Genomic DNA, 27,053 nt, shown 5'->3' with positions numbered 1-27,053 from the left:
TACGTTTTTTGGTGGTGAAAATTTAACATTGGTGAGGGGAGGCAATTTCCAGTCATGATCTAGCGTGCCCGATCTCCCCCGGAAGTGCGCTAGCTGCAAAATTGGAAGCCGGTGAGTTTCAAGTGTCCAGGGCGCCCGCCTGAAACAAGAGTTAGGCCAGTTGAATATGCTAATCAGGATCCTAAGGCCTGTTTCAGGAAATTGGTCATCGTCTAGTTGGAGGATCTGCCACGGTCAGTTTTTCCAGGTCTACAGTGGCTCCTCCTGACTCCACAACAATACTGCGGGCTGCTGCTGGCCCAGGCTCGCCCCACTCCTGTTAGCTTCACCCCCCCCCCCACCCCACCCCACCCCAGAACATACATCTGTTGAAGCCACACATATTTCACAAAACCCCTCATTGGTTTTATGGGAATGTATCCCAAGGCTCAATTTTAAGCGAGCCTCAAGCCGATGTCTTCAGGCTCATGTTCCAGTTTCTGGCAATAAACAAATTTCTTGATCAAACAGGCAAGGTGGGAAAAATAGAGAGCAAAGGGGGAAGTATCAACAGGTACACCAAACACAGAGGGGGAGTTAATGTGTTAAATAACCTGCAAACTGCTAAATTAAAAACAGTTATGTGTTATAAAAGATCAATAAAGAAAGGGGGAAATGTTTTAAAAAGACAAGCTGTAGATGGAGGGGAAATTAAATGAAAACAGAAAATGAAACCTGATGCCAGGTAGTAGATAACTCCAATGCAGCGTCACAGAAGGTTTCAAAAAGTGCTTAGTTGGTCCGTTTTGAAAAGGTGCATGCCCCTACCTGTGCTCTCAAAACATTGAGAATTTACCAGTTGGGAAGTGGAGCTCTGTGCATAGGCGTAAGCAAGCACGTGCACAGTTCTCTCCTGGCACCAACAGTGTCGTTTGCAGCTATGAATTGTACTCATCGGCTATTGGTCCCAGGCTAGTAGTGCAGCATTACCACAGACTTAATGTGAAGATAGCTATGTACTCTGATGTTCTCCCTGCTCCAGAACTTATTTACATATCTTGGTAGTTTCAGTTAACTACAAAGTGGAAAATATTTATCAGTAATAACATACTACTTTATATGAATACTAATGAAATGATTGTTATTGGTGTAACTGACATATGTTTGTATATTTCCCATAGAGGATTCAGACTGGAAAAACAAAGCACAACATACTGTAATTCAGCTCATAAACACTGGATACAGCTTTATTACTGTATTTAGCCTCCATTATAAAAACTGCATTATTAGATTAAAACCACAATTAAAACCATTATTTCAATCTTTCAAGGAATGCACTAGCGTTACTGCACCGAAATTGAAATGAGAAGATTAATTTAGCTTATTTGGTAAATTATAAAATGTTGTATGGTTATGTATATTTCTGTAGCATTAAATTAAATGTTAGCATTTTCAGAAATGTACATACAACTATTGTACTTGCGTTATAGAAAAATGGGTTCAATCAGTACACAGAAGACTACACAACTTTGAAATTCAATAAAGTTAATGAATTTATTTGTCTGATAAAACAGAATATGGCATACAAAATTATTTTAAGATAATTTAATGGACAATACGGCTGAGGTTACATCATTTGTTATTAAAATGGCATTAAAAGGCTAGAAATCTTTTAGAGACAAAAGATTAGATACTGTTCTTAAAATATACGCTTTTGTATTTATCAGACTATATTAGCAGTATAGTATTACTTTACTTACATTATTATGTTTTTGCAGAAATGTGGCTCTGTAAGCTCTGATTTAATCAATGGTACCTGTTGGAGTACATGCTCATTATTACTATTAGATACCATACATTAATGCTCACTTTTGGCCAATCGTGTTCCTTTACAATAATCTATTTTCAAAGGTCTTGTAACATTCACAATGCATTGAATTTCTCTGTAATCTACTACAAACATTTTTTCTGATAAAGTTACAATAATGGCATATGGAGTATTACACCATTCTGCAAACGTCACCCGGCACTGCACTGAGACACTGACATGCCCCAGTCAAGGCAGAAGTACACTGCAACTTTACAAAAGCTGTAAAAACGTTTTAACTGCAATATGTCTCGTGCAGTATATATGTTAACTTTAAGGTGATACAAGAACGTCCTTAGGTCAAATGTAAGTTCCTTGCTTTAAATGTTGTCCATACTCTGGAACTTTGACATCTTAGCCAAACAGATTTAGAGCATGAAATTGAGAGAAGACACTCAACAACATCATGTATGAAAACTTATTTTTTTAGAAATCACTCAAACAAAAGACATGATCCAGAAAATAAAAAATATCACATACAATTATTTCGGATTAACAATAATTTAATGGCTTTATTGTGTGACCTCTCTGGGAAATAAACAGTGCTATTTAAAAACGTTCTTGAGTGCTGAATTCCATCACTGAATCCAAGGTCTGAGTTCCCATGGAAACGGAACAGACACTGCTGGAGAATGAATGTCCCAGGCCTCTCAGACTGTTGAATGTCTTCTAACATCATAAAATCAGCTTCCTAATTAGCCATGAGTGGCATAATGATCTAGAAACATAACATGTACCAAAGTGTGAGCTAAAGAGTATTGCTGTATCTCAAAGTTCAGATGATGTTTATGGTCTACTTGAACTTTCCCCTTAATGGTTTATAACATCGTCTGAACACCTTGATTAGCTGGCAGTCTTGTAACTCACTCAAAAGCTACCCTTTACATGTAATTATATTGTTAAATGTCCGTGGGCCCTTAACATTGATGCTGAGATTGCTGACACTTGAGTAAAGCTCTCATTTTCTCAACACATTACTGCACATACTAAATATACGTTTACATTCCTTGAAAGTTTATTCAATTTATGTTTATTTTATTAAACTGAATAGGAAAAAAGTACAATTTACAGATAACCAACCCTAAAATGGCAAGTACTTACATTATCTTTACAATATTGTGTCTTATACTGCAGCAAACGTCAACAAAACACATTCATTAAATGCCAATCTTGAACATTTAGGTTCTTCAAAAAGTTCAACAATTTGAATAAAAATGAGCGAATGAAAATGATGGTGAGCAGGAGATGGAGTTCTTTGACGCAATATTATTACAGTAAGGGTATGACAAAGGTTGAGAAAAATTGATGCAAATTTTGAGTGGGCACATTTTTGCAGTCACTGAGTGTCATCTGTTGCATGTCTTTAAGTGTTGTTGCAATATTTGTTCCACACCCTGCCGGCTTCACTTGAATGACAGACATATGTGAGTGCTGGTGAAGTTTTGTGAGGCTGCTTGTTCCTGTCCCTGGTGGAATGGCTGCCACATTTGAACTGAACTCCAGGGTCACCTGGTACGTGGCCTTTCACACCGTGACCCGCTTTCCAATAGTTCATTGAGCAGGGGAATTCAACATTGTTGGGAGAAGACAGTTACTTCAGGAAGTCGCGCACAGTCTCAGTCAACATTCCCTCAGATTCTGACACTTTTACACTTAAATGTTTAACCTTCAACACTTGTGAAGTTGACATAACATTTTCATTTTTTTCTAAGGGGGGGGGGGCAAGGGAGAGGCTGACCCCCTTCCTTTTAAAGGCGCCTCTGCCCTCTTTGGACAAAAAAATACCTGCGACTTAAGATTCTATAGAAACCCCACTTGTCTAAGGTTCCGTGTTAAGAGTTGGCCACCCTTTCTCTGAACAATTTTACATGCCAAAGACAAAGAAATGTCGCGCAATCCCTGTCCCACACGTCCCGCCTCCTCCGGCAAAAGACACTGCGCTTGCGCCTGAGCGGGCTTTGCACTGGCCACGCGACTCCAATTTGAGTTGCAGACAGAAATTGCAAAGATTCTCCCTGTAAGTCACTAAAATAGCCCAGGATCACGCTTTCACCGCACATAAATAAACACAACATGACGGCTAAATAGTTCCGACTTTGGCTTTAAAGGAAAATCTGTCTAGTGTCTAATTGTCCATGAAAGGTAAGCGATGTTCTAGATTTCACACTACCTTGACATGCCATAACAGTCTCAGTTATAGGTTATAGTCAGACACGCTCTCTTTATTTTGGGTTTTAATGTCCCTTTTGCTGTTATTTGTTATAATTCACAGATAGTTCGTAAATATAATACAAACAAGACACACTATATATATAAAATGTTTGGAATATGTTCTTTAAAGTAAACATTTGGGTTTACATGCTTCCATATAATGGTATATATATATAATAATTGTATAATATTAAAATGTAGTAACATATTTTCAACTTTTTCTTCGAAACTTGCATTCTTAATTATGTTCTATTTAATCACTATTTTGCCACATAAGCATTTGGGTTGCGTTTACTTTTCATGCATGCTATGCAGATCAAACTCGACTCAAAATCCTTTGCATCCCTTCATTATTTGCATGGTGTGATAAACGGCAAAAACACCATTAAAAGTTCAAAATAAATCGATTTTATTTGATCTTTTTTCATCGAAATGTGTATTCTCTAAATGAAGACATTCGGTCACTCGGGCTTAAGATTGAAACTATATTCTCCACCATATACTGTAGACATCAACATAAAAGGTGGAGTGTTTAAAGTATTGTTATAATAGCCACGAATCAATTCTAAAAGAAAACAACCACAAATTGATCGATCTGTCAGGAATATTGTTGATTTATTCAGGGTGGTCATTTCCTTGATAGTGCATTTAATGTGCAGTAGGTGAAGTTGAGTTCATCGAGCTCAAATCCAGATTGATGTTAAAAATTTTAAAAAACGAAAAACTCCAGCATCAGCCATCTGGGATACAGGTATGTCAACCCAGAAGTCACTTCTGAGGTTAAGTCATTAACTTTGTAGTGTTCTATCTTGCTATTAATCAATAATCAGAAAGTGGCCACTTTTAATCCATTTGGTTATGTAGTACGAGGTGCACGCATTTGAAATATATTTTAATTTATGGGTGCGATTTTTTTTGTTTTACAAATGTTTACCCGTGAAACAAAACTGGCGCTCGCAAAGGAACTATTGAGCAACGTTGTATTTTACCAAAATATGTTCCTTAAAAGATTAACAAAGTGTAAAATATGTATGACATTTTCAAAATGAAAGGTATTGTTTAAGTTTCAAGCTCTTAAGTTGTTGTCCTGGTTATACGCCAAGGTTCCTTTAGGTGGCGCACTGTCACCGTAATACGAGGGTTACAATTTTTGATCGCTATCCAAAAGCGTTCGTAACAATCTTTGATTGCAAGAAGTTAGCACATCTCATTATCCATTGATACCATCTGCGTTAGAACACTAGTTCTAAATACAAGAAAAATGTGTTCCTGTCAAAAGCAAAAAAAATCGCTGTTAAAATGCAGATTAAATATATTTACCATTCATGATTCAATCGTGCAATTTCCTACGGCAAATATTGTTGCCCCTTTTCAAATTAATTTGACTAAACCAATGTATTTGAATCAAACTTTGTTCTGAGTTATAATCATCCCTTGCAAATTATTTGCACGCAAACATATCTGATATTGTATTAAACTTTATCCCTGTTTCCTTTAAGTAAATTAACTTGCTGAATAATTTAGATGTAGTTCAAGGGTGATACCTTTTTGGCAGATTCAAGTGTGCGGGAGCATCTCTGGTAGTTTAACAAATTACTGACAGTTAGAGCAGTATTACATGTCTGACAACAAATGTGGAAATCTCGTTGACTAATCTTAATAGTGCGGAAGCCCGCAGTGTCTTATTTTATTTCCACTCCTTGTTTTATTGGGACAAACTGCATATTAATTGACTGGAAGCAATCTATGTTCTTGCATTGCCCCCCAGCTACGCTTTCGGCAGCCACAACCGCCCAGCTTTCTTTCTTCATTACGATCTGTTGAATAAATGCAAATTGCGGCGTGGCATTACAAAAAGTAAATTGGCAACAGCTTTCCAATCAATAGTTCTATTAGTATGAAAATATACCAAATTTTAATGTAAATTGTTTCTCTTATGCACTGCTATACTGCATGAGATACACGATGAGAATAGGCAGTCTGTTAAGATGATCGTTTTAGATAAGACTTTATCTTCGAATATTGTGTTAATGCAAACGATGCTTTCTGAAAGTAATAAGAGTGTAAACAGCAGTACACTGAAAGTTTTACTGTTGGTAATCTAATATATTCTGTTCATTCATTGCTAAATTCGAATTTTAAAGGGCGCAGTTTGAAAATTACATATATAATAAATTTTGGGTGTTTCGAAAATTGCAGATTTGAATCCGTGTTTTTTGCAATTGGAATACAAGAGTCAGCACCCAGCAGTTTTGTACAGTTTCCCTCCGTGTATTGAATTGAAGCTCCACTCCATCAGCGAATATCTCACCCTAGGTACGACATCTGGATTGAACATATTAAATATGACATCAACGTCCCACCGCTTACAAAAAAAAATCAGAATTAATTAAAACGAAGTGTGTTTCATTAAAGCCTATTACAATATTTTAAATAATGCGATCGATCCTTGTCCGCACACATTCCACCTCTGTGCTTTTCCTGGGATCGGGGAGTGAGGATTTACGCGAGTAAACTTCCTGAAGCTGGGAAGAAAAAAAAAGTTGGGACTCTCTGAGTGTGATATATTGCTGAACCTTGCGGTTGTATGATTTTTACAAATTAGATTTTATCCAGACTAACCGGTTCATTAATACTCTCACCGTGGCCTTTTTTGCCCCCAAAAAGTTCCATTATCGGAATAGATTTGAAATTTGTGCACTTCAGTGTTCAAGTTTGAGATATTTACCGATCTTTCCCGAGTGCACTTAATTTTTTTGATATAGGCTTTGAACCCTCTTGTGGTCCAAGTACATGCCAACATATTGTTAAGGTACCAGATCAGAAAGCGGGGTAAAAGCAGCTCCCTCCGCTCTGAGACAGTGCCCGGCACACAAGAAACCTTTGGTACTCTCTGTCTTGCAAAAAGCCTCAGTGCCATCCCCTTTGCGATCTACCCCACTCTTCTATCAACGGTCTGGTTTATAAAAAGTGGCTGCATGTCATTTACCTCGCAAACGAAAAGTGGGAAAAGTTACATTGTTGTAAACAATCAGTGTTCCACGCGTCTCTGAGCCACTGCCATGCACAGACTGAGACACCCGCCACAGCGTGTTAAATGATGAAACCCCACAACATGTGTAAAGAAACTTTGAGAATTGCGGTTAATTCGTGACTCCCTGTCAACAAAAAGTTGCCGGTCTGGATATGAATTAATGTGCGCTGGAAATGTGGAATAGCCCTAAAGGTCGCAGGCAATCAAAGACACCCATTTTAAAGCAGGAATGCGATGGAGTGCGCGCAGAGGTGTCTCGGTTCTGAGTGATATTGGGGGGAAAGTTGGGCAAGAAATCTTGGTGTGATCAGCGGGCTTCTTTCCGCAGTCGCGATGTTGGTGAGCTGTTGAAGGAGTTCAGATTGATCCCAAAGCCGAGTCTCCGAGCCTCCCGAGGCGGCGCTATTTGTCAAATGTGCACCTTACAGGTTGCAATGTGAAAACAGGGATTAAGGCTTTCCGCGAAATCTCTGCGAGGCGCTGACTAGAATGGATTTTCCTGAAGGGAAAAAAAACCCAAAACATTTTCAACATATCAGCTAACCGTGGGTTTGATTGATTAAACCGAAAGAAATCACACAATCCGTGACAATATAATAGAGGGGGGAACTCATTTATGAATTGCGTTATTTTCATAAAAGTTCTGTCATAAAATCTATTTTGTAGCCAAACTAAAAAAAATGCAGAACATTTTTAATCGATCAGTTAATTTGTTTTTGTGGCCTTTAATGTAGATGTTGTGTTAGAGTAACCTAGAATGGCTACTATCGCACCAATGTTTTAATAAAAAAACACGGGTTAGTTATTTGTTTATTTTGTGTAAGTTGGAAAATAAATTGCGGTCAATTAAAAGTGCACGAGTGGCTCTAGAAACTCAATAGACAATTAGTGTGATACGCGGTGTAAGTATGTTGCATACTGCGGAAATGACCCCAATACTCGACTTGCTACGCTTCCCTTACCGTTATCACCTCACACTATAGCAGACTAGTTTATATTGTAGCCCTTTGTGTAATCTTTCACCGCAAGTTTTAGCCGCACTACAATTTGTTGCTTTTATTTGAAAACTGCCTTGATTTATGCGCTAAATTGCCGTGAGCGCGGGCAAGCTATTGTATAGTTTATTTAGGCATTCTCTTTTTTAAAAATAACAAAGTCACAAAGATATATTTTGTTTCTCTTACATGGAACTTGTAAATACCAACAATTAGCTCAGTTTGTCATTATTCAGAAGACATCTACTTTTTGGAGGGGGGGAGGGGGTGGGGGGTAGCTGGAATCCAAAATCACTACACTTTAGCTAAACTGAACAAAGGCAGTCGACTGCCCATAGAAAAAAGAGCGTTTGTAAAACGGGGTTGAGGGTTAAAGCAAAAGGCAAAGCTGGAGATTTGGTGAAAAGCAGTGTCTTTGGTTAGCGATTGTGATTTTTTTCCTCTCTGTGTGCTCTGGTATGACGGCGAGGAGAGGACAGCTGGCGCGGGGGACATGAGGCTGGGCAATGGCCATCTGACTGACTTTGGCTTGACATCTGGGAGACCAGTGGTGTGTGGCACGCGAATCGCTTGATGTCGCTATTTATATGCAAATTCTGTGTATCATTCAGCCCTCACCGTAAATTTACAAAAAGGAACACTTCACATAATAAGGAGGATCGTTACTTCGGGAGGTCTTTGACTGGACCATGCAAATCTGATTCAATTCCGCAAGCTTCTGGCTCCCTTTCTTTGTCCAACAGCGGTTGCTAGCTCACTCCCCAAACTAAGAATCCAGATAATTCCCTCAGTATTTCACAACACCACTGCCTCGACTTCCCAATATGATTTTTAACCAGATAATTCAAACAATATTTGACAACAAACAGCCCATAAAACTGTCTGCCTCATTGTGCTGCCCCCATTGTAGTAAATTATTTAAATGTGTTCCACGGGTTCACTTTTTGAACCGAGTAGATCGTTCGACAATCTCGCTTCATTCATTTAGGATGTAGATGTTTGCAAAGAGGAGAGCGTGTGTGTAATTGTTGAGGTTTAAAGGTAATGTGGGGAACATTCGCGCGGGTGTACCATTAAAATTCTTCTCCCTAAGCACTAAGGGTACCTAGAAAAATTGAAAACGTCTTCAAAACACGGGGAACTCATTTGTTTGAACGCAAAAGTCACTTTATATTGAAGTGATGAAGTTTGAGGCGCTTTTATGCAACCCTTCCCCTACAAGAAATGGCAGCAGTAAATTGTTGTGTCAATACGGAGTCGTCACATTTTCCCTCGATTAAATTTGGGTTGTTACAAACAGTTTGTCAAAATGGTAAATTTGGGGTGGATGATAAAGGCTGTATTTTTCACGCTATCGTCTGGAGCACTCGTCGCCCAGACCAGATGAGAATAGAAAATGAGCGAAATATATTCAGCCCAAACCCTGTTGTGAGGAACAGCTGATTCCCCTATTCTGGCCAGATGGCTTCTGAACACAGATTTGCATTAATTTTCGCCTAATATCTTCAAAAAAAATAGTGGTGCAGCTGCATTTGTTGTCAAATACGTTTTAAAACTCCTTGGCTGCAGAACGAATGTAGCCTCTGTGACGGTTTTGCGGAACTTTTCAGGTTATGTTTTACAGTCAACGGTATCAGCTTTAAAAGGATTTGGCTAAAACCCTATAATTTGGTAATCAGATTTAAATCGCCTCGGCGTGTGTAATCTGGTCTAAGAACACTGTAAGTGACTTGGAGCAAAACACATCTAACAGATTTAAGGGAAAGCCCTCTTAAATATATATATACAATTATTATATAAATGATTTATATAAATATGTTCACTCTGACTAGTTAGTGCTAAAATTATCCATTTTTGTTTACCTTGCTACACTTATTAAATACTCATGCAAATTTACTATAACGATGTTTTGCATATATGTATATAAACCAGTGATTCGCAGAATTAAAATGCGCCTAAATTGTTTAAAGGTTTCAAATATTCCATTTTAAAAATAGCATCAAGATTTACTTAGCTGTAACTTATATTTAATTTTCGGTTAAAAATGTAATAAATGTGTTACTAATACAGATGTTCCTTGTCGATATGACACTGTTTCCTACAAATCAGAATTCCTTTTATTTATTATGCATAATGTTTCCTGCACATTTTGATTTTAAAATACAGTATTAGGATTCTGTAGATCTATATGGCATCTTAATATGTGATGATTGCTTCTGAAGACTAATCTTATTACTTTCAATCGCCATAAAATATGATTTTATTATACTTACGTATTTAATTAGACGCCAGCAATGTAATGGATTTTGAAATCGGAATAGCAACAGCTTTGATAATTCACTTATCTGTCGCAATAGTCATTAACCCCCCAACACCAGAAAATAGATTGCTCTAACACAGCTCTTTCTCACCCTCAGCGGAGTATTGAAATTCAAGTGTTATGGTGTCCCCTGATAACAGAATTCGGACTTCGATTTTCACCGATTAATTAAAATATTAGCGTACGTACGGTGCCAATTGTCAAAAAAAGGATGGAAGTGCTAATACGAACGAAGAGAGAGAGCTGATCATTGAGTAAGTGACTATCCCTGATTCTCTCTCTCTCTCTCTCTCCAGCCTGGACTCTTACCTTTAGTAAAAAAAAAGCACAGGGCAGCCTCCGTCCCCAGGGTCCCCTCCTCTGGGCACCAGCTAATACCTCTGAAAGACTAGTTTTAGTCAACAAAAATCTAGTTAGAAATACATGTGGATCTCCAGGAATTCCTAGTGATCGCATGTGTTCAAAGCATCTAACTTCAAATCTTCTGCTGGCTGTGTTGATACACAGCCCGTAACGCAGCCCTTATATTGTTTCTAATAAATGTACCTTATAATTTGGGTACTGATTCAGTGGCCCTTCCCAGATCTTTTAACCTTAATTGATAACACGACCATATGGATAGGAGAAAGAAGGCAATATAATAGTATTTAAACTCCAAGCTGTATAAAGAAGGCATATTGTTTGACAAGGACGTATCGTTTTAAATAAATATTAAAGACCCCCCCCTCCCCTTTTGTGAAACAGACTTGTGATTCATTTCTCAGGTAGGTTCTATACAGAATGTTATTACTATTCTGACATTTGTTCTACACTGCCTAGCTGAAAATTGTGTTTTAAGGCAAGAGAGCATTTAGCACACACTATTTTATAACTTTTATAATACAAACTTCAGTCGCAAGTTTTCGCTACACGTATTGATCTGACAGCTTTCTCCACTAGTTTGTGTTTAAGGTAACAATTTTGCCCCTTTAATTTCTGTTTGAAGACAAACAATTCGCGTTCGTTGTATTTTTTTTCCTAAAGGATTCATTATGCTAATAATAATGTCTGTATTTGATTTTATTGGTTGTCAATTTGGGTACAAGAAGAAGAGGAAAAAATATACAGGGAGCAAAAAAAAAGAAGGGCAGCTCACCCGGCTCAGGTTGTAGCTGTCAATCGCAAGGCTGGCAGCGATCCGATTGGGTATGCTAATAAGACCTCCATACATGGCCGCTGTCTCCTCCCCTAAACGTCAGAATCTGTCAGCGCTGGTCCCGGGGGTTTAGAGTTTTGGCTCCCGGGAAAGGATCCATTCCTAGGGGAAAGAGGGCTGAGTTTGTATGTTTCCATCCATTCTGTGAGACGCTAAAGGCCCTAATCAACCTCTCCTGTGTCCAGGAACACCTCTATGGTAATCATTTTTCGTTTATTTGTCTCTTGGAGCAGGAGAACCTTGTCAGAAGTGGTCGATTCAGCAGTGTCCTAAGCAGAATACCTTTGATGCTGTAGCAGGATGACACCACACTGAGAGAACAACATCAACAAACAACATTTTTTTTTACTCTTAAACCAAATTTCCCGCTAGTTGTACTTTTCTCCACAACGGATCACGATCCAACTAGCGCTGAACTACTCCTGAAATTGTTTATGTCGTGCCAATACAGGACAGCTTGAAGAGGAAGCAAGTCTGAACTCGGCTTTTCTCTTACTGATCATAACGAGCAAAGTCATCTCTCATCTATTCCCCCCCTCCACTCGCTGTGGGAAAAATCTGACATCTCCTCGATCCTAAAACCGTACAGGAGCTGGTTTTGCAGAAAAAAAATTGTTTTAATGTTTGGAATTCAGGAAAATATACCAAGAGGTGGGACGACCATGAAAGAGGAACCGCTAGGAAGTGGGATGAATCCGGTCCGATCATGGATGCACACTGCTGGGGTGGTGGATGCTAACACGGCCGCCCAGAGGTATGTATAATCAAATACTACCTTCCATCTGATTTTTTAATGTTTCTCATATCGACCCAAAATCACCAAATCCCCTCAATACTCTATCAATTACCCCCTCTCCCTCTGCTCCCCTTCACTTTCCCTTTCATTACATCATATTACTGCTAGCGACAAATCAAGAAATCTCTAGTCTCCCAAATGTGATTCCCATCTCCCATGTTTTTCATCAGTTGCTCCATGTCTCTAGTGCAGCTAATTCTCACCGATACACTGTGTTATTGTTTTCCCGCAGCGGCGTGGGTCTGGCTCGGGCACATTTTGAAAAGCAGCCGCCCTCAAACCTAAGAAAATCCAATTTTTTCCACTTCGTCTTGGCCCTTTACGACAGGCAGGGGCAGCCTGTCGAGATCGAGAGAACAGCTTATGTGGACTTTGTGGAGAAAGATAAAGTAAGTTGCTCACTGTAGGAATGATTTTCTCTTTAAGTGCACAATAACTAACAAGCATAACGGTACTCAAGAGGCGCCCAAACCACGTGTAGTTCTGCTTGTTCTAACAGCTCTCGGCTGCTAAGAAAAATAGCTGCCTGTTTATGACATTGTGTGTAAATATTGTTTTATCGCAAAAGCCTAAAAGCAAAATGTTTCCTATTGCTAGAATACACGAACTCGCCGCACACTTAACAAGCCAGATACTGACATGGAATGCAGTTAATTATAAACAAACATATTTAAAGAGACATGAAAAATGAACTATGGAATACAATGAACGATATAATTATTCAGCTGTAATGGTTGCTTTTAGGAGCCAAATAATGAGAAAACCAACAATGGAATACACTACAAACTTCAGTTACTGTACAGCAATGGTAAGTTGAACTGAATTGATCCAGAGAGGTGTACTGGTTGCTCTTTCTTTACGTATTTTAATGGAGTTTGAATGCGGGTCATGTGGTGTAGATATTAATCACTGTTTATGTAACTTTGAAGTCCTACCTGGCTAGCATTTGAGTGTAAAAAGAAAATGAAAAGATTAGCATTTCAACGTCGCTTCTCCTGATTTATGGGATATTTTGCTTTAAAAGTGAACACGATGTTGTTCCCACACCTTTCGGCAGGGTCCTCGTTCAATTTTAAAATGTTTTTATTTCATGCCCTTTTGGTGTTGTTGCCAGTAATCTATGGGACAGTATATTCTAGCAGTCACACGTAGGCTGTAAAACAAATTCTTAAAGTAAAAATTGCAGAGCAAAGAGCTCAAAACAGTGCTCTTAGCTTGCTTATTTCACAATTGACCACAGACTCCAAATTTGAATATCATAATCAACACGTTCAGTATATCTGTGTCATTCGACATTACCGTTTGAGTATAATGGCATACTTGTGCAAAAAGAAAATATACAAAGTGTGAGACAAACATTCGTCCCGTTAAAGAGCAGCGTTCCACGCTCCACTGCACTGCAAATTGCACATTTCAACTAAACATAAAATTTACAATAAATGTCAAGAATTCATGAATTTCCTGGGATACAGTTTTTATTTCTCTTACGAATATTTTATTCATATTTTATCGCCTATCGGCTCATTTTATTGCGTTCATTACAAGGACATCAGTTTCCATATTTTGCCAAATTAACAGTACCCTTTAACAGAGCGAGATAGGACGCAAACTTCTCTTCCTATTTTTGAATGATCTGGCTGCTGATACGGTGCTTCCATTGCTAACGTGCGTTTCCCTTTTTAAGTACCGTTAAATTTGATACTACTTTATTTCTAGGGGTGCGAACAGAACAGGACCTCTACGTCAGGCTCATCGATTCAATGACCAAACAGGTGAGCCAGTCCCAAAAAAAACACTTACATTTTGGCATTAGAAAGTTTACAACCGTTTTTCTCCTGTAGCCCCAGAGCTCAATATTGGACACAGTTTCGCACGTTGTTAGGAAAGCAACACTTTTGCAAGTTGAAGTATTTTAAATGAAGTGCCTGTCTTGAAATAAAACCCATTGTGTATGTGTTAAGATAAGTTTTATTATACATGTGCATTTCGAAATTCCTGCTGTTAAGTTCGCACTTTGTGAAGTAGGGCGTGATTTGATTTTTGTAGAACTAGATGATCTGGCAGTTGTCTGCGGAGTTAAATGCGTTCAGGTGAAAAGTCAGCGTGTCCCCTTCCAGTTCAAATTCACCCCTCAGCCCAGTCTCCATAATTCAGCTCCACTTTTGTCCCTGCCTGGAAGCTGCAGCTTTGAGAGGGTGCGCCAGGGGTCACGAAACAGTCCATTCCCTGAGATCAGCTGTATTTCTTTATCATCTGTCTGTCATACCTTGTAAATAACATAATTACAGGCAGTTGCTTATTAAATTATTTAGCCTGTCTTCTGCAACTTCAAAGATGATAAGTGCGGATGATCAAAAGTGCTGCACAGTAATTAGCCACGGGAGTCGGCACGTTTACACTTCTATTCGAAAGTCGCCAAATATTTCACCAGCTCCACAATACATTTTGTTTTCAATTGCACTGTAATGTTGTTGTCACGAAGGCATTGTAAATAAAATAAAGAGCAACATTCAAAAAATTGCCCAAACGACTGGCTCTCGCCTGTATCCGCTAGAAACCGTTATTTTCGCTTGATGTTTGCACTTTTTGGTCAAGTGGTTTTAGTTCACAACGTGCTCGTTATGTGCCATACATTCATCTCACGAAATCAGATTTCCTTCCTCATAATTCAAATTTACAAATTAAGTTTGTGATAACGCAGTGATTTCGCGAGTAGTAGAGGACAGTTTTTAAGCGACTTTTTTTATACCCACGCAAACCATAAGATGACCCACAAATAATTTTTTTTTTGAAGACATAAGTCTGACAAGCGATTGACAGATATCATGACCCCCCCCCCCCAGTGCAATTTCCCCTTTGCAACAGTTATTTCAATAGGTCAGAAAATCCCCTTAACGTCCTTCAGTGCTCCAGAAGTTGACAATGTGGTTTTATTCCCATTGTATCTAAATGTTTATCGAGATCGCCGCAAGCCTAATTAAAAGGGTGTATATACTGCCACCGAATAGCTTGGTATGAAGGGGCTGTTATCTTATTTTAAAAGATAACTGCTCATTTAGCCACATATCCTACTATTTTAATGGTGCAAATGAGGCTTTTCAAAAGCGCTAATCTCCTCACTTGATTGATGGGAAATAGCCCTGTAACTGATCAAAGAGTCAAAGGCGCAGAGCAACTAATGTATTGATTCGGATTTTGGCCGCAAAATAAAAGCAGAAAAATGCAAGCCAAAATGTGCACAGGAAAGGGTTTTGAGAGGGGACGCACCAGCCTTCCCAACTTAAGTCCTGTTTTATTGTAGTGACACCAAACAGAGAATAAAGCATCCGAGCTGGGGAGGCGTGCGTTCGTTACAATGCGAGCAAAGTGAATCTCGTTAGATGAATAATAAGGGAGCAGACAGCTTGGAGCTGGGATCCGATGCGCTCAGCTGAGTTGTAAAAAAGCTTGGTGCGCTTGTGCGCACTGCTCGCTGGAGAAGTGTCGCTGAAAGGCTAGCGAGGAGAAGGCGAACACACCTAGAGCTCCCACCATCTGGCTGCTGTTAGAGCGAATGCTCAATAATTACTCAACCGTACTCCCAGACTGTCTTTTTAGAAAAAATCATTGTGTGTAATTGAAAAATAAACACCAGATTCGCTCCACGAGCTAAGTCACAAAAACTATCCGCAGGTTTTGTTTTAGGGAGGGAAGGAAAGCGACACGGCGACACAAGACACAACACAAACTGCTTTGCTCCCAAACTTGCCCTGTCGCCACAAAAATAAATAACAATAACATCCCCTTCCCAAATAACAACAGCGTGGGTTGTTGCGAGGCAAATGTAATATTATTTACCAATTCGCATTTTTTGTCGAGATGACACCCAACTGAATCCTTGCCCCCACTCATAAAATACACGATCCGAATTTAACATGACATGTGATGAATACCTGGGACTGACAGCCACTCTTCACCTTATTTGAGGACAAGTTCTAACCGATTTAAATGTGACCGTGGGGTTCAGAATGACGGGGCGCCAGAAATCTCAGTTTCGGGCCTTTTCCGTGCTTCCAAAAAAATGTAGAGATTTGTTTAATGGACATCATGGAAAGTCATTTAGAATGACCTGAAAACCATTTTTCACCTTAAAATGACCAATGTTTCTGCATAACCAAGTATAGCGGCATTTAGTCATTGCTGGTGGCAACTTTTCAATGTTAAATGGCTGATTGTTGTTTTTTTGGATCATTATTTTAGCCGATAATATACGAAGGGCAGGACAAAAACCCCGAAATGTGCAGAGTCCTACTTACACACGAAATAATGTGCAGGTAAGCTCCTTCTAGAGCAAACGATGCTTTGTCAATGGGAAAAGTTACACACAATTTACTCCCTGCTATTCAGTTCCAGTGCGCAAGGCATAAACACAAAACTAACACTTTACAGTAACGGTGCAGAGTTTTTAACAACTGTAAATTTTAAATAGGAAATTATAATTATTTATTTGTATACCGGCAGTTGAAAATATTGTTCCTTTGGTACTAAATAAAGCAACATTTCCCCACCCACATAAACGGAGTTACTGCATTTTAAAGTAAAGCATGCAAGTTATGTGTCAGTAATTCGAAGAGATTCTTTATTACCAATATTGGAACTCTTGGTAATTACTTAGGTCTTGAACATGGAGAAGAAGTTAAATCTAACATGCTGTTCACTGCACCTGATTAATATATTACCCCTGCGACTGCAATGTACTTTTTTTTTAAAAGCAACGAAAACAGGTCAGAGTTGATGCATCTGTCAGTGATGCTATAGGAGTCACAGATCATTCAGTCATTTTACTGCCCTCTTCTTTACTACGTTGAGCCACAGATAAACCATAATCTGTTATTGATAAAAAAAAGAAACTCTTTGTACTTATTGAGCTCATGTATGTGAGAATTGATTTTGATACTGTCAGTTAACCTTTTCTCTGGAGCAGCGATGCATTGTTCATGCTGTTGTTAGATAGCATGCACATCACCAGGATTTGTGTCAGAAGAGCAATTTCCCACCTGTTTTTTCTAACTGCCATAAGAGTTTCACCCTACAAGGGAAATAAAAATGCATCATTGATTTTGTATGTATTGAATGTGAAATATAGTTGCTTGTTAGAACAGAGCTGATCAAGAAGTGCAGCCAGGATTTCAGGCTACAGTAGCAGGTATCATACTCTAAGGGGCATACTATTCCTAGCTATTATGCTTATTGCATAATGTCATTTCACTTAAAACGTACTGTAACAGTGCTAATATACAAAAGCAGAGTTTTCCCTATACTAGGTAATAAATATAAATTACAACCAATAAAGTGAAATTTCTTTATTATCCACCACTGCATGTATTGCAATTAACATAGAAGAGAGCACAGATGTGATTTAAGCTGTAAGTGGAAGACTGTAGACTTTCTTTAATCACTTTAGCTGTCAGATTTAAAAGGCTTTATATACTTTGCCTACCATATGGTGTTAATTTAGCCAATTTAGACATGTAACCATTATACAACTATGATTTTTAAAGATATAATCATGTATTATATTTGCCGTATTCCAATTTCAATTACATTTCTGAAACATATTTAACAAAGGATTTTTTAAAAATCACAAAAGGGGCATACAGACTGTTATGGTTCCAATTAATAAATGCCCCACAGAAATATTGGTTGAAGGTGGCATCTTGCATCTTCTCCAGAAATAACAGCTTGACAATTAGAGGTAAACAAAAGCGGAAGCTGTGAAAACTTATTCCCAAGCCTCCTGCCTCCTTCTTTTCTGAGATCAACGCAAAGACAGACACCACAACATGTTGTTTTTCAATCTTTTAACATTGCCATTACGGTGCTTGTTCACTGGCCATGATTATGTCAAAGTTAAAGGGGGGCAGTGGGGGGAAAAAATAATGATTTATTTTAAAAAGTACTTATGACTATTTATTTTATTTACAGCCGGTGTTGTGACAAAAAAAGTTGCGGCAACAGAAATGAAACTCCCTCAGACCCCGTCATTATTGACAGGTATGAAAGCATTAATTTCTATTCTTTGATGCCCATTACCCTCAGTTTTGTATTCAGTTCATTCTGCGCATTGTTCCATTTGTTGTCCTTTTGCGTTATCATGCACAGGTGGGTTGACTTGGAAACCTGGTGGCTCACTCTGTGGGGATTCAGTAATTGCTTGTGAGTTGTCAAGGGAAGCAGTTTCATCTGCCACCATGCTCACTGTGAAGAGTATTTTATGCCTAGAGAGTTTTTGGCTTTAAATGCAGATATGTGCTCTAATCTGTTTCTTAGTAACTTAGTATTTTATGTTACTTTTAGTTGTCATTGGTTTAATGTTTAGTTACATTTTGGCCTCTTTTGTTAGAAAGAAATGCATGTTTCTGAAAGGCTTGTGGTATTAAATAAAATAGCTGCTGTCACATATTGAAAGTTACTGCGAAGTATAGGTATGATAACTCGCTTCTAAACTCAAATCTTTAGTGCAGTTTGAACAAAGATAGAGTTTCAGCCGCTTTCATTACTGAGGTATCTCCTGCTCATGAACTTTGGTTTCAGTGTCTGAAAATTAAACCAGGAAAAGACCCTAAGTTAAGCCTGACGAAATATGCACCACCAGTGGAGAGCAATGCCAATGTTTGATTAGCTGGAATAGCTGTTTGCTTAGTGGAGAATGTTAGCTATCTGACAGAGGGGACATCTTTCTTATTAGTAATCAAATAGGGCAGACCAGTTGTTGCCATCACTCTGGGATTGTGTCAGGCAATTGAAGGCAGGTTCAACAGTTTGAAGAACTTGGTGTTGAAAAATCAATACAATTATATTTGTCTTTAGTGTTTCTGTCCTTATGGACTCAAAGTAGAATTTCTACATAAAGGGTGCAATTATAATACAAGTAGCACTTTTTAGTTTATTAAGTGAATATTGAAAATAAATGCACTGCATATTTTTTCTTAATATTCTTCACTATTATCAGCATTCTTCATTGTTATTGTCTGGCAGAAGGTATAAAAATGATTTTGCATTTTATGACTCAGGTTATTATGGTGTTTCATTACATTGGCTATTGAGCATCTGTACTGAGCAGATATTATGATGTAATTTAAAGACACATTAATATTGCACATTTATTGTGTTATCAATAGTGATGGGATTATAACCTGTAATATGATTTATGTGAAAACAAGTCTATTATAGGGAAAGGTGAAATAGCAATTATAATACATTGGATTCAAATTTATACAGTAAATTTATCACAAAAATAATACAATAATATTATAATTTGGTTTGGAAGCATTTGCAGGGCTTCTGCACCAACATAATTAGAACATTTTATTTCAAAATATTTGAAGACAAATAATTTCAAAATACATAGACAATCGAAAAATTTGCATGGCTACTAAGCCCCCTTTTTACATCATCTTATGGTTCTTTATAAAACAGTTGTGTTTTATTGGCTAACAAAACTATAGCAAAACATATTAATGAGTTTTAAGAATAACTGCTGTGCGGTTTACAGTATAACTAGTGCAAATGCCTGAAACTAAATTATTTATGAGAAATCTGCTGCATGTTTCTAAATTTACTTGAAGTATACAAAACAGTTGCAAATGTAGGAATTCTAATGAGCTTAATGTCGCACTGTATACCAAGGGCTGTGGTGAAACTGGGGAAGCTTTAGCCAGAACAGTAAAGCTCTGATATATAGAAATCTAAGAAGCAAAAGTGAATAGTTAGAAAGAAAGGCGGAAAAGTTTATAGTCTTGGCGTCTATAGGAAAAGTATTGCAGGTAAAGCATAAATATTTAGATCTACATAGAGGGCACATTGGTGAGCCAAGTCTTCACACATATTAAAATAAAGTTGAAGTGAGAACCTGCATTTGCAGAGTTTTTTTTTCCCTATTTTGTTGTATGGCTTAGAGTCCCCCGGTGAGCAATCTCATCACTTGGCTAGTTGGTTCTAAAAGGAATCACAGGGAGCACGCTCTACCAGTTCCTTTTTGCCCTCGGACACATTTAGCAGGTTCTGAACAGATAAGGCATATTTGTCCTCAGGATATGAACCAATAATTCAATCTTGAATTGAGATCTATGACCACACATTTGTTCCAGCTCAAGCCCAAGCAGTGTTCCGTAAATCAAAGCCATTGTCCATCGTTAGGTGAAAAAAATAACATTGCAGCTTACTGCAAATAAACTGTTTAAAGGAAAGTCCTTTGACCTAAAAGTATTCAGTGGGGGGGAAAGAAAGGACACACTTGCTTTGTTGTACTGCTGGGCAGGATGAGAATATCATTTTCATAGTAAAATAATGTTTTCTGGGAAAACAAAAAGCAGATGTTACTTATTAAGAAAACCCATTGTCTATATCTCACGAATCTAAAGAGATAAATCCTATTTCACCCATACATTCTGATGGTCTTAAATGATTACAGGATGCAAAAAAATTCTTTAAATTAGAACCATAATCTGGGCTAAAATAATTCTTCCGTGCTAGCATAGCGTATTTTATTGCTAACTGCGGAAATTCCTGGAAAGGTACATCCTCTTGCCTTTTCCTTCCCTGTGTGGGTTCAATGTAGATGGATGCAATGTCCAACTGTTGAAAATTGAAAAGACTGATTGTTGAGGAAGACAAGAGGAGGCAGGATTATATTACAATCACAACACAGCGCAGCAACGCGCTGGTGAGAGCTGTGATAGCTGTGCTGGGATACATTAAATGGGTTCACGATACATTACGGATAGCACACACAGCAGAATGTTCCCAGTGGCACCCGTGCAGTCAAATAGCAAGTTGGCATCTTTACTAGTAGTAACTGGCATCCCCTGTAGAGCTGGCATTTCTGTACAGTTCAGGAGACTTATCATTCCAAGTGTGTCCTATTTTCCTGTACAGCAGCCAGACATCTGTTTATCCCATTTTCTCTCTCTTGGAGCGATTGGAATGGCTTTAGTTTAGTGAAAAGTTTAGTCAGGTTTAACAGCTGTTACTGAATTTCAAGCCTGCTGGTTTCTAAAATATTTTCATTGACCTTTGAATTTATGTAGAAAACGTTATGATTTTTTAATGCTTCTGAAGCAATGTAAATTCATGATTTTTAAATCATTTTAAGTTTGTCAATATCAGTTAACATGTAATTGTTGAGAAAGGCTAAGTTGTTTCAAATAATACTTATTTAAGGATACTGTTATAAATGTACTAGGATCCAATATTTTAATTCATCTATGACTGTAATTTAAGGCTTTTTAAGTTTTTAAGTGATAGTAGCATAGTAGCTGAAGACTGATTTCAGTTTTCTTAGTCAACATTGCTTCCTTTCACTTCCTGTCACAAAGGTCAAAGAAAGCTGACCTTTGCTGGCAGCTTCAGTTGTTGAATAATTCATGTGATTGACTTTTTGTCAGTGCACACAGTTGTGCTCTGGGACATTTTATTCATTTACCTCATTTAAAGCGCCTTTCTGCACCTGTTCAACTATTAATATCATGTAATTTGTGCCTAATGCCGATTTTGCTTAACATTCATTATATTTCTTATTAGCTATATTTCCAAACGATTATGTATGATTATTACTAGACCCTAGGAACAGTGATGGGTTATTCCCCAGACCTTTACATCTTCTTGTCAGGCTGTTTTCGGAAGCAGTGAGAATAAACATTTGACCAATCCCAGTGTTTTTGTTCATAGTCCATATCCAACCAGCAGTTAAAACATTTTCCCTTATGGCTTTGGAAAAGCATGATTAAACCCTACTCTGTTGAAGCTGTACAAATGCCAGCATTTATAAGGTCAACGGTTTTGTTAAAAATGCAATGTAAATTAGAATCTGTGGAAAGGGACATTAAACAAAATTTAATTCATTGTCTTCTTGAATGCCATTTATGTTTTGGCTGAGCCTGGGACTGACAAGCAGGATTTTAAAATTTTAATAATTTTAAATTAAACATTGTTTTGTTATCTAGCACTTAGTACGCTACAGTGTTTGGACAATTAATGCAAAGCTGTGATTGTTGGTGGTTTCCACTGTATGTTTAGAGATTATATAGAAACCTTCTTTGAATGGCATGTTGTCATTACATCTGCATAATGTAATTAGAGCAACACAGTTTAGTGTTAAGTTTTCCTCCTCACTTTCTCATGCACATTAGCGTATCAACGTTATAACATAGGGCAGATCTTTTCTCAGCTTTTTTGTTGTGCTTTGATTTCACTTTCCAAGGTGTACCCTGTACCAAATAAAGTGCAAGTTGTTTCTACCCTTCCACTGGTGTTTCTGCACAGATTTCAAGGATGCAGTATATTTCTGATTAATGAGCTTGGCAGTAGAAAATACATTTCAGGTCAGGAGAAACTACAAGTGCAGTCTCCATACAAGTACACAGGTGTGAACATTTCTGCATTATTTATGACCATCTCACATCTCTTGTGCTATAGAGGAAAAACAAAAAAAAATGGAGAAGTGCTGTGCTCATTCAGTCTTCAAAACTAAATATATCTCAGTGACCAAAGACTATAGTGGAATGTCAAGAAACAGTGTGTTGGGGGCAGTGGGGTTGGGGGGTGGGGGGGGTGCAGGGGAGGGAGCTTACGGAGAAGGCAAGAGAGTAAAATTGGAGAAAAAAGAGGCTCCTCACATACAAAGAGATACCGAGAGGAGCATATGTGGGAGAGAATGAGAGAATAGCAGGAAGGGAAGAGGAGACAAGCCAAGCTGTCAAAAACTATACAAAGTGAGGTAACCTGATAGAAACCATTCCGTGCTTCTGTTGCTGTCTTATCAGGTGAAAAGGAGAGATACTGCCACAGCCTGTAATTTTGTTTGGATGTCTTTGATAAATTGCGTTCGTTTATGGAAAAATCTACCAAAATCAGAACACTGTTATTCCATATTATAGAAATGGGTGATTTTATCAGCAAATGAACAAGATTTCTTTCTATAGCCTTAAGAGAAAATAAACCATGAAAGTGGAAATAGAGCTGTTTGAACAAAGTATTAATAACAAAGTTTATAAAAGTCTGAATCTGTGACTCAAGATGTTTGGTTTTTAGCCAAAAATGATGTAATAGTATATTCATCTACTTCCACAAATCTTTAATCACTTATAAGAATACAGGGATTGGTGGTGGTGTGTGTGTGAGAGGCGGGGGGGTAATTGTGAATTACAGATGGAAATTCCTAGCTTTAGTGAAGGAGGTTTCCACTGCAGAAGCCAGAACGTGATTGACAGACAGAGCTACAGGAAGTGAAATCTCAGGGAGCTTAACCTGTACTTGGCAGAGCTTCCACAGATTACACTGAAGAGAAAATGAAAAGCACTCATTTTGGTGGAACTACCAGTCAACAAGTAATGTGGACTTTAACATAAAACTATGGGGGAGAAATTCATTATCGCCCCATTTGGGGGCAGTAACTTTTGAAAGCTGGGTAACTTAGCGCCAGGTACTAATGATTCCCAGCTTTCGCTAAACCAAGTGCTCCACTTCCTTCCTGGACCGCTAATGGATGCAGGCGGGGCGGTAGAGGTGCAGCACTGCACAATGTCCCGTGCAGCGCTGCCGCGATCCAAGGCTCCTTCCCTCCCTTAAAGGGAAGGGCTATCGCTGCAGGCTCTGCATTGGGACCAGTTAGCTGGTCCCCGACAGCAGCCACGATCCGGCCCGATCAGCCCCATGCACTCCAGCAGAGTGCTGGGCTGATCGATCGCGGCCCAGGAGAATTGAAAAAATTGCAAAAAAAATTTCAGAAATGTTGCTACTTACCTCGGCAACCTCCCCTTTAACTTGCGCCCCCGTAGCGCCCGGCCTCCCGAACAACGCCTCCTGCAGCTGTCGGTGTTTTCACCCGGCGAGACTGCAGGGGGCGGAACCGAAGTTCGGGTCTGGGGCGCTACTAAGGCAATGCGCACGGCAATGACGTCACGATCTCTGGGCGCAGAAAATCGTGGCACAAAGTTTTACCGCCGCCGCAAACCTCCCGGCCAAGTTAGCGGGAGTCGTTCATCTCGCCGCACCCGAGCGATAAGGCATTAGCGCCCTGTTATCGTCCCCCGGGGACACTAACTGGAGGTGCTAACCCACTGAATTTCTCCCTCTATATTTTTGTTATGTTTTTAATAACTTCTTATTGATTGTCCAAACTGTGTCATTGAAACTATAATTCAGAAAATATGTTTTTTTTTATTTTCATGGTTTACTCTATGCACCCAAAACCACTTTTATTAAAGTTAACATATAATCAACTTTGTTGATAACACTCATAAATGCCAACAAAACAGTCCTTCTTATTAGGGATTCTTCTTAGTGAGATTTGAGCCCCATTAACAAGTTCAGATAGGCCAAAGGGAAAAAAGTTTGCTAAATAAGGGAGTTTAATATAATAGAGTTTGTTTTAATGAGGTTTGATTATAATTTACTATAAAAGTAAACTAAACTAAAATCAACTGTTATCTTTTACTTATAATGGTAAATACAGTAATGTGTAACAGCTGGTTGGTTTGCTGGGGATCATGTTGTGTTTCGCAAATAGTAAATTCATTGGGAAATGAGTTGAACATATGTGCAAAGGAAGGGCCTTACATTTGTGTTGTTGTAAGACATGTAGCATGGGCCCAGCTAACGGAAGAAGCTGGCTCCAGCTTGTCGCTAGTGAAAGACGAAACACGGTTACACATCTGGTGAGAAAGAGCAGTTCATTTGCCGAGACAGCTCTCCCTGCTGTAGCTGAAAGAGGCTATTTTGATAGAAACAAAGCAGTGGGGGCTGGGTGTCAGTTACTACAACTGGACTGACTGAAAAGTCTCAGGGCTCAATAATAAAGACAAACTAAAATTACAGCACGCAGAGTTAAACCCGAAAACACCGCTTTCACAGACTTTTTTTTATTTAACAAAGCTAATCTCCTCCTAACAAAACTTTACTTGAAAAGGGCCACAAATTTTAAAGTGAAATGTAAGCAACAATTAATCTGCAGCTAAAAAAAGAGTTATTGAAAAGCAAATCGCTGGGCTCAGACTTGGTTCATCTGACTGTGACATATGTGCAGTAAAAGAACTTTATTCGATTGTGTATACAAGATGAACACTCCCCCTTTTTAGTACTGAATGCACTGCTGGTGCTCTGCACATTCACCCTAGCCATGCTCGCAGGACTTGTGACCGCACAGAAGGCTCAATTTAGGCAGGCGACAAAAGGCCCTAACAGTTGGAGTAGGGCTATTAATGCACAATGGGCAGAGGCGGGTGCCCATTCTTTTTGAATAACAACCAGTAAAATTGAATTGGTTTTGGTATTGTGTAGATTGTCAGGGATGCACTTTGCCAACCCAAATTTGATTAGGATTTCCTCTACAAGTTTGTGTAGCCCTTCTGTGGTGCGTATGCCTTGGCCGGGTAGCTATTTACTTTCATCCAGCCCAAATTACATTATCAGTTTGTTCTTGAATGGAGCTATAACCGTTATTTTTATCCATCTGGAAGAAGATAAGAGAGGGGATAAAGAGGGGATGATAAAGGAAGAATGAGGTACGTTTCGTCAAGCCATTTCATTAGAAGTTAGACGGCTTCGATAAATTTTAGTAAGATTTATGCACGTGTGAATTAGGACCCAAGCCTCAGAGAAGAAAGGTTCTATCTTCAGGTGAAACAGCCTTTGTAGCTCTGAAGAATATGCCCATGTTTTACGCATTTTAAATCATTCTAAAATATAAATAGTCAACTAAGTTCATTGGGTTTAATTTAATTTATGGTTGTTTTAATTTTTCCTATGGAATTTATTATAACACACGTAAGAAAACAAAATGCCCATTTATCTGTCGCACCAACATTTCAATACTGAGAAAGTGATTTTTCATCAAACTTAACAGTGATAGCAGTAACACTACAATTAAGTGTCTCGTAATTATACTTTTTTGCTCATATAAGGGGAAGACAGAAAAACACACCATCTGTTTTTATAAGATACCTGTATATCCTTTCGCAGCAGAGCCCAAATGTTAGTAGACGCAGGGTTTGTTTGTCTATGTCAGTGATTTTGTTTTGCCTCTTTTGCCTGGCTTTATGAGTGGCAGGAGTCTAGGGAGAAGTTTGCAAGGTTAGTGGTTTAAGTATGCAAACTGCACATTACTGAGATACATCGATTATGGAAAAATCTTAAAATGGATTCTGTGGGAATTTAAAAAAAGTTTTTCACAGGTTAGTTCCTATATTGGGACATATTAAATGTAATTATAGGACATCGCCGTCTTAAATTGTAGCAGCAGCACGGCTTCAGATCCCTTCTTTTGACTTCCACTTTCATTAAAAATATCCCTTTAAATGCATTTGGTAAAATGTTAAATGTGTCACAGTTATTATGTTGACAATAAAACCTGCATATTTCAAACTACCCTGTCTTCCCAAAGCACTCGTCGCTCTTAAGAATGGAGCAGTAAAATGATCTTTTAGAACTGTTTTTGCAAGTTTTCAGAATAAAAGGCTAGCTTTCCTTTATTATAGTGCCCGTTGTTGCTACTGGACATACACTATCTGTTGGAAAATGCAATATTCATTCTGTTTTAATAGTACTGAAATAATTCGTTCCTATATGAAGTGCAACATTTGTTTTCAATGCATTATATAAGACGAAAAGCATTAAGTAA

General features: G+C 38.4%; 1 protein-coding gene across 5 annotated transcripts in view; it reads left to right on the top strand.

The window, feature by feature from the left end:
• Positions 1 to 11,683: 11,683 nt before the first annotated feature.
• Positions 11,684 to 27,053, top strand: part of ebf3a (EBF transcription factor 3a) — a 115,128-nt gene continuing 99,758 nt past the window's right edge. For 2 of the 5 annotated variants that reach the window (XM_085994693.1, XM_085994690.1), the window contains exons 1-6: positions 11,685 to 12,355; positions 12,630 to 12,786; positions 13,142 to 13,205; positions 14,114 to 14,169; positions 16,637 to 16,710; positions 18,362 to 18,430. In XM_085994693.1, coding sequence (XP_085850819.1) covers positions 12,222 to 12,355; positions 12,630 to 12,786; positions 13,142 to 13,205; positions 14,114 to 14,169; positions 16,637 to 16,710; positions 18,362 to 18,430 — 554 coding nt within the window. In that variant the 5' untranslated portion in view covers positions 11,685 to 12,221. Of the gene's footprint in view, positions 12,356 to 12,629; positions 12,787 to 13,141; positions 13,206 to 14,113; positions 14,170 to 16,636; positions 16,711 to 18,361; positions 18,431 to 27,053 lie in introns of all 5 variants that reach the window. The other 3 variants (XM_085994689.1, XM_085994691.1, XM_085994692.1) reach the window with 3 other exon arrangements.

This window comes from Somniosus microcephalus, chromosome 8, assembly GCF_052327205.1.
Source record: "Somniosus microcephalus isolate GS21.2 chromosome 8, FLI_Smic_1.0, whole genome shotgun sequence".
In the NCBI taxonomy this organism is placed as follows: Eukaryota; Metazoa; Chordata; class Chondrichthyes; order Squaliformes; family Somniosidae; genus Somniosus; species Somniosus microcephalus.
The sequence above is the reverse complement of the archived record's forward strand: the minus strand, read 5'-3'. Positions and strand labels throughout refer to the sequence as shown.